The following is a 16,746-nucleotide window of genomic DNA, read 5'->3' on the forward strand; positions in this document are numbered from 1 at the left end:
CCAAATAAATTTGTTAGTCTTTAAGGTGCCACCGGACTCCTTGTTGTGATCTACCAGTAAGTGTAGACATGGTATAACTGACACCTCTCCCCCTGCAGGTTGGATCTTCACTACTTGAGCTACAGGAGCAATTGCTAGCCAGTACTTAGTTCATGCACTAGAGCAAGACTTAACCCACACTTTTCCAGTGGGTTGCACAACTGTTTCCTAGGGCAGAACATACTGGCAATCAGGAATCCTGGTTTGATATCGCTGGCTCTGAGAAAAGAGTGTGGTTTAGTGGTTAGAGGGAGAATAAATATAGCACATTCAATCTGAAAGGCAGTGTGTCAATTAGATAGAATTTAGGTCTACCGTGTTAGAGTCCTGGGTTCTCTTCCTTACTGTTCATGAAGTGATCTTGTGTTTACCTCTTTGTTAACGTGTTGTTATCATGCGATGTGCCACGCAGTTGAGGTTTGAGCCTTCCAAATAGGGATTAAGTGGCACTTGTATAGTGTATAAATGTTATGCTGGACCTCTACATAAGTAAGAATTTAATGCATGGTGAGCACTGTTCTGTCTCTGTCAACACATCAGTGTCTGTTTGTCTGACCTACCTAGATACATCACACTCATCAGAGAGCCTTACAAGATAATAAAACAGTAGGTTTGGTTAATTAAAATCCATGTAGCTATTTGCAGCTATTGGGTTAATCCAGACAAGTGAATTATCAGAATGCCTGGGGGGAAATAGTTTTTACCAAATAAAATTTTCAGATGCATGTGTTTGTTTGAATAAGTTCCTTCTTTCACTTTTCAACTTTTCATTTGCACAGCTTTTTATAAAATTTCAAAGCTAAATGGTATAACAAATTCTAGTGATGATATCGTCTAAAAAGTATCCTGAAATGAATTGAGAGGCACGTACATTTCACTTGACGGTATGGTCCTGATATGCTTAGTGTGGGGGTTTTTCAGTTAAGAAGATTTAGGATTCACTTGGTACATCCATGAGTGACTATCTGGAAAGCAGCTTGTTTGTTGAAACCTCCTCAGTCTGATTTTACTCTGTCACAGAAAGTCAGAGTGAGGCTGGCTATGTTAATTGTGCTTCAGTAGCCTATACAGAAGGATTGCCAGGGGATATTTTTTGTTATTTTTGATGTTATTCCTACTGTCTATGGAAATGTGTGTGCATCTCCCACTCACTTTGAGGGTGTGATCCCATATTTCCATCAATCACACAGAGCTTAATGTGTGTCAGCAGTGGTTATGTAGCCAGCTCCCTGATCCAGGAGCAGCTGAGACTCCAAATATTGTGTAGTCAGTAGTACCCAAGATACAATACAAGGTGCAATGAATTATCCATTTGCTAGTTAACTGTCCCAAAAAGGCAAGTTAACATTCTGGCCATTGCCATCACTGTGTGTGAGAGGAGTAGTGTGTTTTACTTTTTGAATCAGTGGTGAAATGTTTGTAACAACTGCATGTCATTTGAAACACAGCTGCATGACAACTGGAAAATTGCTTACTTACCTGCTTTTTTCCAGCAAACAGAACAAAGAATGTGCACCCTGTTTATTTGATTGATCGATCATGAGTTGTTCTATAAATTTCTCACCGTATTGCATGGTGTAGTGTATGGAATTGAAATAAAAACCAAAACGGAGGAGAGGCTGTGATTCTCATGGCTTTTTTCCCCCTAGTATGTATCAGGAAAGTATTTTAAATCTGCATTTAATATCTATTTTATATGGAACTGTACAATGCGTTTACTATCAGAGACAAACCTGAACATTAATCCCAAACATGGAATTTGGATTCAGAAATTGTGGTTTGGGTACGAATCTGTCATGAGTGTAGTAAAATCCCAGATAGAAACATTAAAAATACATTTCTTATTGGGGGGGAGGGGAGATGGGCACACGTGGCTGTCTGTACATCCATCCTCATTTTACATTTCTCACCACCCTCAAAGGCTCAACCTCATTCTTCCCTTCAGCTGATAAAGGTCAGATGCTTGTCCCCTCCACAAGCTGTTGATCCAGCTTTGAGAGGGCCATGAGGTGCTTGCTCCCAATCACACTTTGGCTAGGTATATTGCTACAATCATCCTAAACCTGGCCAGCCCAGAAACTGTAGCATTGAACTAAATGCAAGTCCTGCTGTACTTTTTGTAAATATTCCTAGAATGGGTATTAGCAGTTAGGCAGGCTTCAATTTTCTTTTTTGGTGTGGGAGGTCTTGTGAGATCTAGCAGCCTCAGTTAAGAGGAACCCAGATCTATTTATAGCCTACTGAGAGAGGCTGTGTAAAGTAGGCCCCATATTAGTAAGTTTGATGGTAACGAAGGCCTAAAAATAAATTCCTCCTTATGGATAGTAAGTGTTGGGCCTGATGGGCTGAGTCAAGGCTGTTCCTCCAGAAGCAGAGAAGGGTCTGGCATACAAATGAAGGGGCTTCCTTTCTCCCCAGCTCTCTGAGAATAGCAGGAAGTGAACACTTAGAGAGGCTACTGACCAGAAAAAGTTGCCAGCAAGTTTTTTTCTAATGAACCCCATCTTGTTTCGGTGCACTCTGTATGTTTCGTCTGTTGTCTTGTGGGTGCTGTGTTTTTTCTGTACGAATCGAATTCTACACGTCACCAAAATCTTCAGCCTCTTGCTTATCTGATGATGATGGTGATGACCTTGGTTTCTCAGGTTCAGTCCTTTTAGGCCATGTGCTAAAATACCTAATATATGATATCTTAAGCCCTTTGAGTGCCTTACATACATAAAGGAAATCCTCTGCCCAATGCCTGAGTTGAAAAAAAATGGGCTAGTTCAATCTGCATTTGGAGGCAGGAAAAAATCACCTCTACCAGGTCATGGAGTCACAACTGAATCACTCTGTGCCTGCTGTCCAGCTTCAGCCGTACTAATTACCAAGCAGATTCCACAGAGGTTTGTGGGGGTCTTGCCCCCCACAGCTGCTTCAGCTCTTCTGTTCATGGATCTTAAGCCCCATGCAGAGTTCTTTTGCAGAAGGACATAGATATGAAGCTCTACTCCACAGCTGGTTGACATTTTTCATCTAGAAAATTTTCCCATTGAAAAATGGGACTTCATTGAAATCAACATTTTCTGGAGTATAAATTCTAAAACAAAAACGAATTGTTTTGAATCAACTTCTCAAAATAAAATTGTTTCAGATTCTCTACTTGTGGCACATAATAGTATAATCTCTTGTGGGTTGTAATACCTTGGGCTAATTTTGGTTGTTGGGTTTAGCATGTGGGTGCTGCGTGGTGTTGGTGGTGGTATCTTGTGATATACAAGAGGTCAGACAAGATGAGCTGGTGGTCTCTTCTGACTGTAAAGTCAATGACACTTTGAGTCTAAAATATTTCAAATGAAATAAAACAAAAGTTTTCATTTTGTCTTGATATGAAATATTTTGTAAACAAAATTTCCCGTGTAACAGCGGAAAGTTGTATTTAATTTCTATTTCCTGGGAATTTTTCCTTACAAATAAACTAGATTTTATCATCAGCTCTACCATGGAGGTAGCTTTTGCCCCCATTTCTCATAGATAGGGTAGTTCAGCATATGAATGGATCCTTCGATGCATGGAACCACTCAAGGGCGGGGGACAATAAAAGAAAATGTGGAAATGGCGGAAGTGCTAAATGACTTTTTTGTTTCAGCTCTCACTAAAAAGATCAGTAACACTTGGACATCTAACATAGGAAATGCCAGTGAAAAATGAGGTAGGATCAGAGGCTAAAATAGGGAAAGAACAAGTTAAAATTTACTTAGACAAGTTAGATGTCTTCAAGTCACCAGGGCCTGACGAAATAAATCCTATAATACTCAAGGAGCTGACTGAGGAGATATCTGAGTGGTTAGCCATTATCTTCGAAAAGTCATGGAAGATGGGAGAGATTCCAGAGGACTGGAAAAGGGCAAATACGGTGCCCATCTATGAAAAGGGAAATAAGGACAACCCAGGGAATTAGACCAGTCCTCTTAACTTCAGTACCTGAAAAGATAATGGAGCAAATAATTATGCAAACACCTAGAAGATAATCACATAAGTAACAGTCAGCATGGATTTGTCAAGAACAAATCATGTCAAACCAACCTGATAGCTTTCTTTCAGAGGATAGCAAGCCTTGTGGATGGGGGGAAGCGGTACACATGGTATATCTTGACTTTATAGTAAGGCTTTTGATACTGTCTCACATGAACTTCTCATAAGCAAACTAGGGGAATAACCAACTTAGATGGAGCTGTTATGAGGTGAGTGCATAGCTGGTTGGAAATCCATTCCCAGAGAGTAATCATCAGTGGTTCACAATCAAACTAGAAGGGCATATTGAATAGGGTCCCGCAGGGATCAGTTTTGGGTCCGGTTCTGTTCAACATCTTCATCAATGATTTAGATAATGGCATAGCGCAACGGTTCTCAAACTGTGGGTTGGGACAAGCCCAAGCCCCACCGCCTGGGGCCGGAGCCGAAACCCGAGAGCTTCAGCCCTAAGCAGCCAGGCACAGGTTACAGGCCTCCTGCTTGGGGCAAAAGCCCTTTGGCTTTGGCCCCCCTACCTGGTGCAGTGGAGCTCGGGCGGGCTCAGGGCTTTGGTCCTCCCTCCTGGGGTCGTGTAATAATTTTGTCTCAGAAAGGGGTTGTGGAGCAATGAAGTTTGAGAATCCCTGGCATAGAGAATGCACTTGTAAAGTTTGCAGATGATGCTAAGCTGGGAGGGGTTGCAAGTTTTTTGGAGGAGAGGATTAAAATTCAAAATGCTGTGGACAAACTGGAGAAATGGTCTGAAGTAAATAGGATGAAATTCAATAAGGACAAATGAAAGTATTCCACTTAGGAAAGCACAAGCAGTTGCACACCTACAAAATGGGAAATGACTGCCTAGAAAGGAGTACTGCGGAAAGGGATATGGGGGTCATAGAGGATCACAAGCTAAATGTGAGTCAACACTGTAACACTGTTACAAAAAAAAGCAAACATAATTCTTGGTTTTATTAGCAGGAGTGTTGCAAGCAAGACATGGGAAGTGATTCTTCCGCTCTATTCAGTACTGATTAGGCCTCAACTGGAGTATTGTCTCCAGTTCTGGGTGACACATTTCAGGAAAGATGTGGACAAATTGGAGAAAGTCCAGAGAAGAGCAACAAAAATGATTAAAGATCTAGAAAACATGACCTGTGAGGGAAGATTGATAAAAATGGGTTTATTTAGTGTGGAGAAGAGAAGACTGAGGGCACGTCTTCACTACCCGCCGGATTGGCGGGTAGCAATCGATCTGTTGGGGATCGACTTATCGCGTCTAGTGAAGACGCGATAAAATCGATCCCCGATGGCTCTGCCGTCGACTCCGGAAATCCACCGCGGCAAGAGGCGGCAGCGGTCGACTCGCTGCCATCCTCACAGCCAGGTAAGTCGACCTAAAATATGCAACTTCAGCTACGCTATTCACGTAGCTGAAGTTGCGTATTTTAGGTTGACCCCCCCCCCCCCCCGTAGTGTAGACCTAGCCTGAGAGGGGACATAAGTTTTCAAGTACATAAAAGGTTGTTAAAAGGAGGAAGGAGGAAAATTGTTCTCTTTAACCTCTGACAATAGGACAAGAAGCAATGGGCTTAAATTGCAGCAAGGGTGGCTTAGGTTGAACATTAGGAAGAAAATTCCTAACTCTCAGGGTGGCTAAGCACTGGAATAAATTGCTCAGGGAGATTGTGGAATCTCCATCATTGGATATTTTTAATAGCAGGTTAGATAAACATCTGCCAGGGATGGTCTAGATAATACTTAGTCCTGCCTTGAGTGCCAGGGATTTGAGTAGATGACCTCTTGAGGTCCCTTCCAGTCCTACAATTCTGTGGTTCTACGGATTCACAAGGCATAGCTTTCCCTTCATGTTCTCCATTGTTAAAGCACTTTTCATCCAAAAATCTCAAAGCACTTTATGAAAATCTTCACAACACTTTTGTTTTACAGATGGGTAGGCTAGAAGGGCATATGATGCAGAGATGGGCTTTGGGCAAGTCACTTAACCTCACAGTTGAATCATTACAAATTCAAAACAGAAGCTAGGACTTCTGACTCCCAGTCACCTTCTGTAACCGTTAGACACCCTCCTTCCTACTGTGCTTCTGTATGACAAAAGACATTTAAAAACATACACATTGTTTTTTCAACTAATTTTAACACAGTAGTTTTATATCCTAAATGAGAACTTCAAAACCTTTGGTACTGTTCAGAATTCTGGAACCTATGAACTTTTGAATGAGTTATAAATTCTGGTTCCTGGAGTCCAAAACTACAGGACTTAGTGAAATGAGTTGATTGCTTTCTGTCTCATTTTTCTGTTGCTTCGTGAATTAAAATTCATCTCTGAAATGTAAAGGGAGAGTCTGGGTGAATTGGGAAGTACAATTTAATTGTGGACATAATTGCACTTCTTGCACATAATTGCACTCATAAGTCATAAAGACAATTTTTAACAGTTGGGTCAGATTTTTAATTTTATCAGCTAAATTATTCATGTGAAGATTTCTATATGCTGTCAGCATGAAAGTTAAATTCATAATTGGGAGGTTGGCTGGTCTTTTTCTATTTTTAAAATTACTTTACTAATTGTGAAAAACTCTTGATTCTCATAAGTTTGTGCTTTACTTATGCCTCCTGACATGCATACAAAAGGGATGTAAGGAACTACTTCCTTACATCAAGCAAAGCAAAAGTGACTATGAATTCCAGTTATAAGCAAATACATTACATTGTCAATGAAGAAAACAGGGCATGCTTGGGTGAATTTCAAGTGAACGTGGAAATCAAATTCAAATTGTTCTTTTTCCAAGTGATTTAATATCTTGGGATTCCAGGAAAAGGTCTTGGGCACAATTGTGGAAAGGTCAACATAGACCTTTATTTGATATGCAGCCTGTGGCGGGGGGGGAGGGTCACCTTTGCTGTGGGTGGGCTTGTGCCTGCCAATTCCCAGATTCCCATTAGGTGCAGTCAAAAAAGCAACTAAAATGGCAGGTTGCATAAAGAATGGGATGGAGAACAATACAAAGACGTTTTTAATGCCATTTGTATAAATCAATGGTTCACCCTCATCTGGAACATTGTGTGCAGTACTGGTCATTCATCTAAAAATGCTATTGCAGAAGTAGAGGGGGTTCAGAGACAAGCAGTGAGAATGATTAGGGGCATGGAAAAATTATTACATGCTGAGAGATTGAAAAGATTTGGATTGTTGATACATGCTTTGGGATTTACACCAATCTCAAAGTGCTTTGCGTCATGAGGGGTCTTCAATCTGTGGTGGATTATCCCACATCTCCCTAAGGGGGTCTCCTTGTACCTTCCCTTGAAGCATCTGGTGCTGGCCACTGTTAGTCAGGATACCAGACTAGATGGACCTTCAGTCTGATCCAGCCTTTGCAAGTCCTATGTTTTCTGTGTTGAAATACCTGACTTAATTTGCTACTATTTTTCTCTTCTCTTTTTCCTGGGGAGCAGGTGAATTCAGTTTCATTTTCATTGTCAGACTTTCCCCCAGTAAATCACCATATTTGTCTTTTACCTTGAACCTGTGAATGATTCAAATCACATTGTGTGATTTATTCCCATGTGGCCATGTTATTCATTTGTGCTTTTATCTCAGCAACATACTGTTCTGTTGAAAATGCATCGATCAAGACTTTAAAAAGTCACTAATTTTGTGTGCCTCAATTGTGAGATGCTTTAAGAGAGTCTGATTTTCAGAAAGTGTGGAATACCATCCTCTGATAACCAGGGTACTTGAAGGTGTCTTAAATCAGACATCCAAAATCCCTTGTCACATTCAAAAATTTTGGTCAGTATTCCTGTTAGAGATCTAAAAGTACATAAGAGATCAGTTAAACCAACTCTCTTCTTTTTTCACTACAGTTTTGTTCTCTTAAGCAGTCTTAAAAATATGGCTCCTAAACCCAATATCAAAACATTCCAGGACTGTGAAGTGGGGTTTGGAATGCATATATGGATCTGAATTTTGTAGCTAAGCTCCTCTCTTTCTAATGGATCAAAACCCCAGATACAAACTGTGGCATGTGCAGCTATAAATGTAGGGGGATGTTACATTACGATACTGTTTTCTGCATCCTGCACCTTTATATGTAAGAAGTGTCCCTGGTAGGTGTGCAAGGAGCTGGGTTCTGAGGTTTCCTGCCATGTGAGAAATACATTCTGCTTTCTCTTTCATGGAGATTTTACAGTGATTTATTTCAGCCCGTCTGGCTTGTTTTCCTTGTTCTGAAAAAAAAAATCACTTTCGTGAGGGGAAGAAGAAGGTGAGAAGAGTGGGATAAATGCTCCCAACCCTGATTTAATGTCCATCGAAGTCAGTAGAAAAATGTCTGTGAGCTGCAATGGGTGTTGTATCAAGCCCTTAGTGAATAATTTGGCTCAGTAGCATATTTAGTGCAGAAGTGCATTGTAGTTTGTGACCCTTCATATAGCCTACCGCGTGACTGACACCGCATGGGAGCCCAAGAGCAGAGTGAGAATAGAAAGCAGGGAGCCTCTTGGAATCTATGCTGGGGCAGCACCAGCTGGAGGTCTGAGGTCAGGGGAATGCCTGCTGCAAATTAAAAATTCTCAAAACAGAGAGGTGGTGTCTCTCTAGGGACCCTGGAAGCATTCTGGCTGCCTCAGAGGTCTGGAAACAGAATCATGTGGCTAATCCACTAGTATGGTGCATGCTTGCATCCCCCTTCCGTTGCCATGGCTTTCAAAGCCACAATTAAGCCTGCAATATGTGATGCTGCCTCTGTGGGGATATCTGGGGAATTCAAGCATAAGAGCCTCTTAAATTGTGACTCTTGCTGAAATTAAAGTTATGCCAAAGTTTTCAACCTTCATTTCAGAGCATGAATGGGGAGCTACATGGGACTGATGCAAAGTAGGGAGCCAAAGGTGCGAAGATTGTGAGTTAAAGAGGCGGAATTTCTCCAAGGAAGATATTGCTCCTTTTGTTCCCCTCCAAACATGCTAATTCAAATGGTCATAACTTCCAGTGAGTAAAGCTTAACATTTCATCACTGGGCTTAATATTTACTTCCTGTCCCCTACCTGTTCTCACCAGTCCCCTAGGTGTAGGTTACAAAAATACAGCCTTAGTTAAAGACACTTTTATCCTGTCTTCAGCAAACTCTACTTGAAGTATGGTTATAATATTGCAGTTTCTTGTTACAAAATGTACAGAATTTTGAATGTAACAAAAAACCCATTGGCCAAGTTCTGTGCAATGGCCCATGCAGATCAATGGACTTCCACTGAGGATACACAGTATGGGAATGAGCACAGAATTTGGCCTATGTTCTTCAAAAGCCAAACTTTTGAAGTAAATTTAGCTTTTGATATTGCCTCTATTTTCATCAGTCCAACTTTTCTCCCCTTATGTATCAAAACTAACTCTTTTCTTCTGGATTTGTACGCACTAACCTTTCCCCCTCCCTCTGCAACTGCCATCATTTTATGTTTAACTGAGATGGTTCTCTATATAAAACACTGCCCCATGCCAATATGAGGAGTCACCTTTCAAAATTAAAGAAAATTCCAGTGCACCAGAAGAAACTGTGAAAGGGAAGAGACAATTGACCCCGAGGCTAATTGAGAGCACCTACACAAACAATGGTTAAAATCTAGTGCGGAAATAACATCTGTGAAAAGCTCAATATATAGAATGCAAGATAAGAGGGACAAATCTAACTAGATATGATAGTTCTTCTTAGATCTTATTGAGCCCTAGTGCAAACAAGCCATTGGGTCTTACTACACTACAAACACCGGCTGTTAAAAAGCAACCCCAGAGACCAGTGTATTTTAACCAAAAGAGAAAGTTGAAATATAAATATATAAATACACACACACACCCATATGCAGAGAGAGAGAGAGTTTGTCTAACCTACAGCTGAATGGGGGTAAGGGGCATGGTAATAGTGTTACACGTATTTGAAGGATATTAATGTCAAGAATGAAGAGGAAGTAATTAGCAAAATTCACAGGGATTTAACTGTGAATGGGGTTTCCTATAGGGTAGTGATGGAAGATCTATCAGCTGAGATTTGGATCCATCAGTTTGGTTGGATAAAGCATTAGAAAATGTACTATAGGGGAGATTCCTGTATTGACAGGGAGACGAACTGAATGCATTAGTGGGACTTTTTCATGTTTAGTTCCTGTGATGATATAATATTTTCTCTTGATAGGTGGTCCAGCTCCTATTAAAGACAACTGAAAAAGTCTCATTGATTTCAGTGAGCATTAGATCAGATCCTTGATGTCCACACAGGTCAAGACTATAATAACAGGCACTTATCCAGGATGCAGGGAAGGAAGCCACTCCCTTTTCATGGCTTGGGCAAGGGCCTGACAAAATTGTATACTCAGCACTCTCCCAGCTGTGCACAGAGCCCCAAAGGCGGCAGAGATGAGATGGGACCTTGGTCCCACCACTTTTTTTCATACCTGCGGAGTGGAGGCAAGGGAGAAGAAACAATTATATCACTTGGCTGGTCATGTGCAAATTAAGTATTGGTTGTTTTGCAATGGGCACCCATTTACAGTCTGAGCAAGATGCTAATCAACAGGTTATGCGGGCTGTGGGAAAGAACAAAAACAGCAGGGGTCATCCTACTTAGGAGTGAGAATGAACTTTTGAAACTATGTCTGGGGTGCAGATGAACCTCCGGTTATCCTTTCATCTATAAAGATGAGCTGCCAGCGGGCTTGATCTTGTACGAGGGGAGATTTCAGCCAGCCTGGTTGAAAATGCTGAGAGAATGACATGCGATATGCTACCTTGTAGGAGATGCTATGATTTTGCTTTATGTTTCCAATATTCTTACGTTCTGTCATTTGAATCTCTGTTCTTCGATAATAAACCTATTATTGGTGTGTGTCTGTGTCTGTGTAAAATATATGTTGTGTGTGAAGTAGAGTGAGGATCCTGAGTTGAATCTTGTAAGTTGGTGTGTCCTATTCCTTTGGGAGTAGCAAATCAGACAATTGAGTGTGTGTTCAGTGGAACAGGCGCCGAGCATTGCAGAAGGACACTTGGAGGATTTGGGGGTTGGTGTGTACCTATTGCTAACCTGTAGAGGGAGAGCAAGGCCTGCAGAGGCCTGGAAGGTTGTGCTTGTGTTGCCAAAGGCTGGTGGATTCAGAGAGCTGATCTACAGCTGGCACAGACAAGACTCCCTCATGCTAAGGGCAGGTAATAGTGAGGTGCCTCACAACCATGGGTCCCACAGGAATCATCATAGGAGAACGTTGCACTATCCCAAATATTGCTGCAGGCGGCAAAATCCTCTCTGGGTTGCTGTGGCCAGGTTTGTATATTTCTGAGGCCCCTTGTACTCCCTGTGGAGCAATGCAGCTCTACACTGCCTCCTCCTGAGGCCAGTGGCTAAATGTTGAAATTTGAGAGAGAATATTTATATAGTACTTTGAAAAGACAAAACGCCTTATACCGAAAATGATAAGCAGGATTGTTTGTAGTTTTACTGTTCTAGTTCCTTCCAACTGCACCACAGCCCATACTCAATCAAAACTCTCATGGACTTCCACCATTGAGTTCAGTAGTTATTTTTATCTGAGTCAGGAGTGCAAGATTGGGCCTGCGATATTGTTTTGTAATCATTTACTGTTATGGCTGTTTTATTTTTATCCTTGATAGGGACTAAATGTTTCCCAGGGAAGGTAAAGAGAGAGGGAGAGAGAGACATTTTTTAAGGGGTCACCATGTTCTCTGTTTGAGGATCTAGCCTCAGATAAGAATCATGTGATTTCCCAGAAATGACAGTTCATGTTTGTGAAGAGGTTTGTTTGTCTCCCGGCAGGTAACTCACTCCTGGATGCCGAGAGTGTGCGTGGAACAAGGCTTGTTTTCACACAGATTGCTGCCCTTTTAATGAAGCGGTTTCACCACACCAGGCGAGACTGGAGAGGAACTCTATCAAATGTTCTGCTGCCTGTCCTCTTTGTTGCCATGGCAATGGCGTTGTTTACTGTGAAGCCATTAGCTACTGATTATCCTTCACTCAAGCTGATGCCAGGCCTTTATGACAATGTAGAATCCTCCTTCTTTAGGTAAAAAAAAACATTCATCATCATCAACTCTGGAGCAGGGTCGTCATTTTTGATTATTTAAGATTTTTTTTTCCTCTAAGCAGAGTAATCAAACTCACATTTTATAGTGACTGGATTTTTTTAAAACAAAATGTCTTGAGAGCTGCTCACCCCATCAAAAAATTATGTTAGTCACTTATTTCAATTTTGTGGATAATAGTGATGGGTAAATTACATCTATTTAAATAGCAGAAATGCATCTTCTTATGTGTTGAGGCACAAAGCAAATGGGGGAGAAAGGGCAGAGGCTTTGGATCAGGCTGGATTGGGCAATCTCTTTCAAGATGGGTCATTAGGGTTTTTATATAATGTGTGTGTGTGTGTGCATACAATCATACACATGTGCGTGTGTTTATTGCTTTAGCTTATTTCTGCTTAGTTTACTAGGTCTGTAGGCATTGCCTACAAAGCTTCCTTGGTCTACAAATGCAAGCGAGCATTTATAAGATCTAGAGTCTCTGCTATTGAACTTTTAGTTGCTATACTTATGGCTGTAGAACGTACTAGCTCTGCAGGTGTTTCCTTTGTATCTGTCAATGTCTGTAGGTGCAGCCCAATTTACAGGGTCTGCGGTCCTTTTCTCTACCAAATACAGGCAGCAGACCACCACAGTGCTATATATTTCCTTGCAATATTGGATAGAGATGCTTCCTGTACCTGACATAGGTCAAAAAGGAGGATGCAGGTTCTATCATAAAGCAAAAGTCCATATTGTTGAACTTATACATGTAATGTGAAAGACTTACATTTCTTTTTTATGGCCACCGGTGGAGATTCATGCCAGTAACTGGAGGATAGGCAGAGTTAAGGTCCATGTAGTAACCTTTACTTTGAATTCCTTCACATTTAATGTTTAGGGTTTTTTTTAAATGTTAGTTTTTAATCAGTGAAATAAACTGTGAGCTATGCTTCTGTCTCAGAGATATTGTGACTATATAGCACGTTTTGAACAGTTATTTTATGCTGCCTCAATTTCTATCTCATGTGCCTGAATGTGGGTCTCCTTAGTTCTAATTACCTTATTTATTCCCCCTATCTTCTGAACAGCACTGAAAGTGACGATCTAGGAAACCTTTCTTATGTGCTGTTGAGACATTTTTCAGGCCAGGATCACCCATGCACCTATTCAAGACAAGATGTGTAAGTGTGAACAATGCAACTGTTTTTAATGTACTAAGTGACTAATGATTACTGCTATTGATACAGAGATTCCTGCACAGGGGAGAGACTCAATATGCTTTGTAAGATTTTATGTTAATGTAGTAAGATGTATTCATTAAACAGTTATTAGCTATTAGTTGCCTGAATAGCAATAATCGTCACTAGATGTAGAGCACTGGATTCAATCTTTCCTTGTGAAATGTAAGTTTAATAGTTGTGCCTCCAAAAGTAAAAGAATGGATAACACGGAATCCTGTGATTAAATAATTTTATGTCCTATTTTATGTAGTATATCCATATACACCTTATGCTTTGTTTGACCATTTTAGTATGACTTTTAAAAAATTGTATTGATGAATGAGCTGGCTTCTAGCTGAAATACATTAATAGGCTTCTAAGTCCCATTGAAGTCTGTGGGACTCTTCCAATTAATTTCAGCAAGATTTGGATCAGGCCCGAAGTCAGTAAGAATGAAGGTTGGTGATATAGTCAGTAACTGCAAGTGATACTATACTGAATCAATGTTCATTAAATAGAAGGCCAGATTTTCCAAGTTAGACATGCCTGGTTGGGGTAGTATGTTTACTTGCCTCTGTGTTACGCACACAAAAACCTGGTGTACAGCTAATTGGCTGTTTGCTCTGGAAAGTATCTGATTTGCATGCACACTGCAGATGTTTGCAGTGCTAAGTTAGAAGCCACCAAGTTAGAAGTGTCAGAAGTTATTACACTGATCCATGATGAATAAAATTGACATAATTTAATAGAACAACGATACAACCATTGTTTTAGCACCAGTATTGTGGAGATGGTGAAGATGGAGGTGGTCAAGATACAGCAACTGTTTGTCATTCTTTCGACATCCATTGTTAGATAAAATATTATAGTTTATCTTTTAATGATTGTTCTTATTGTTGTTTTTGCTCCAGTAGAAAAAATGATTCATGCTGGCAGACTGAGCCTAGTCCACCACAGGAATTCTTGGATGCATGTGGGTGTGTGACAGATCATCGGGTATATTTTATTTCTTTCCTTAACAAAATGAGACTAATGATTGGGCTCATTATGACTGGTGATTTTCATTCTGTCTCTAGTATTGCTTTGACTTCATTTTCTAAAGTTTTCAGGGAAATAATATATAAAATATTAGTCTACATCTAGACAAAACACTTGCAGTCACTAGGTCAACCTTGTGAACTATCATATCTTCCAGAAATGTATTACTGTGAGGATACTGTATGTGAAACAAATTTCTTTTTTTTAAAGACATATCATAGAATATCAGGGTTGGAAGGGACCTCAGGAGGTCATCTAGTCCAACCCCCTGCTCAAAGCAGGACCAATCCCCAACTAAATCATCCCAGCCAGGGCTTTGTCAAACCTGACCTTAAAAACCTCTAAGAAAGGAGATTATACTACCTCCCTAGGTAACCCATTCCAGTGCTTTAACACCCTCCTAGTGAAAAAGTTTTTCCTAATATTCAACTTAAACCTCCCCCACTGCAACTTGAGACCATTACTCCTTGTTCTGTCATCTGGTACCACCGAGAACAGTCTAGATCCATCCTGTTTGGAACCCCCTTTCAGGTAGTTGAAAGCAGCTATCAAATCCCCTCTCATTCTTCTCTTTTCTGCAGACTAAATAATCCCGGTTCCGTCAGCCTCTCCTCATAAGTCATGTGCTCCAGACCCCTAATCATTTTTGTTGCCCTCTGCTGGAATCTTTCCAATTTTTCCACATCCTTCTTGTAGTGTGGGGCCCGAAAGTGGACACAGTACTCCAGATGAGGCCTCACCAATGCCGAATAGAGGGGAATGATCATGTCCCTCGATCTGCTGGCAATGCTCCAATTTATACAGCCCAAAATGCCGTTAGCCTTCTTGGCAACAAGGGCACACTGTTGAATCATATCCAGCTTCTCGTCCACTGTAACCCCTAGGTCATTTTCTGCAGGTGTGCTTCCACTGTAGGTGTGCTTTCCCCCAAGATAGCTGTCAGACATTTCAGATATAATTTTGTATAAATCTGAATGTGGATAAGCCCAGCAAAACCAAGATCTGGGCATTTGTGGAGTTGGGGCTCAAACCTGTGTTAGCAGCATTTGATCCATGGCTATCAAACTCAACTTGACAGTGCAGAGAAGGCTGGGGACTGGTCTCATCTCCCCTTCACCCTTTGGGGTTGGGAGGGGGTGTTGGAACCCAGTGAAACACTAGCAGGAAGCCGTCCTTGTCTGCAGGATAGCACAAGGACTGCAAATGTGTCTGGCACCTGCACATGGGAACTTTTGTTCTCCACCTTGTGCACTTGTGAACAATACCACTCTGGGGCTTTGTGAGCCAATTGCCCCCTATCTATTCCCAAACCCTCATTTGGATCCTGCAATAGTCTTCTAATTGTAATAAGAATGAACAGATCACAGTCCCACTTCCACCCTCTATTACTTGAAATCTGCAAGTGGTTAGGACAGTATTTTGAGTTCATTTGCTCACATTTGAAAATGAAGCCAGACTCTGAGAAAAGATCTTGGAGTAGATAGTTGTTTGTGAGCTTATGTCCACTATATATGTTCCCCCTCATTCACCAGATCTTTGTATCTTCTTCTTCTTCTTCCCACTCTCTGGCCCAAGGAGAGAATTCCCATAAATCGTTAAAGAACATTTTCATGTATTTCTCATCAAACACATCACATGAATTTGAATCCCATCTTCCCCTCATACTCTGTTCAGTGAATTTTGTGTGTTTATTTTCAGCTTCAGCAGATGAATGATAGTGACTGTAAAAGTCTCATTGCCTTTTCATTGCTGTAAACTTTCCTAAAATTGCATGCATAAAAAATGTTGTTTCTAAAACAAAGTTGACTGATAAGGTTACAACAGAAATAAAAGGTGGCTTTGATTTACTAGTGACCGTTACCATGATTTCAGATGTCCTGTGAACATAAAAACCATACCTCATTTGTTGAAAAGTTATAAAAGCCAGAAAAAGCCAGTCCAGCTGAAAAGCAAGGCAGTAAAGTTTGAGTGTGAATTCAGAATCATGGCTAAAAAAATAGACGCTGAGGTTTTTAAAATAACTTTACTCATATATGTATATTGTTTTCCAGAAGTGTCCAAGCTTCAATGTGTCTGCTGCCTACCTGAAGAACAGGAAAGGGCATGTTCTGTACAACCTCTCGGGTTTCAATGTGGAAGAATACTTAATCATGCCTACAAACAAAGCAAGGTAATTTTAAAATTCTTCTTCGAGTAGTGTCCATATGGGTGTTCCACTGTAGGGATGCTTGCATCCCTGCACTGCTGATCGGAGAACTTCAATAGTAGTGTCCGTTAGGCCCACACGTGCTGTCTGTCCTCGTGCCCTGCCATGAGGCTAGCCAATGCACACAGGCTAACCCCCCTCAGTTCCTTTTCAACATC

At 40.9% G+C, this 16,746-nt stretch overlaps 1 protein-coding gene across 1 annotated transcript in view; it reads left to right on the top strand.

The window, feature by feature from the left end:
• The window catches only part of LOC112117073 (ATP-binding cassette sub-family A member 13), a 288,528-nt gene that overhangs the window by 167,909 nt on the left and 103,873 nt on the right, over positions 1-16,746 (top strand). Inside the window, exons 43-46 of the mRNA XM_026654040.1 lie at positions 11,877-12,126; positions 13,213-13,305; positions 14,259-14,340; positions 16,434-16,552. Coding sequence (XP_026509825.1) covers positions 11,877-12,126; positions 13,213-13,305; positions 14,259-14,340; positions 16,434-16,552 — 544 coding nt within the window. The remainder of the gene's footprint in view (positions 1-11,876; positions 12,127-13,212; positions 13,306-14,258; positions 14,341-16,433; positions 16,553-16,746) is intronic.

This window comes from Terrapene carolina, unplaced genomic scaffold (genome assembly GCF_002925995.2).
Source record: "Terrapene carolina triunguis isolate 2854851 unplaced genomic scaffold, T_m_triunguis-2.0 Scaffold179, whole genome shotgun sequence".
Lineage (NCBI taxonomy): Eukaryota > Metazoa > Chordata > Testudines > Emydidae > Terrapene > Terrapene triunguis.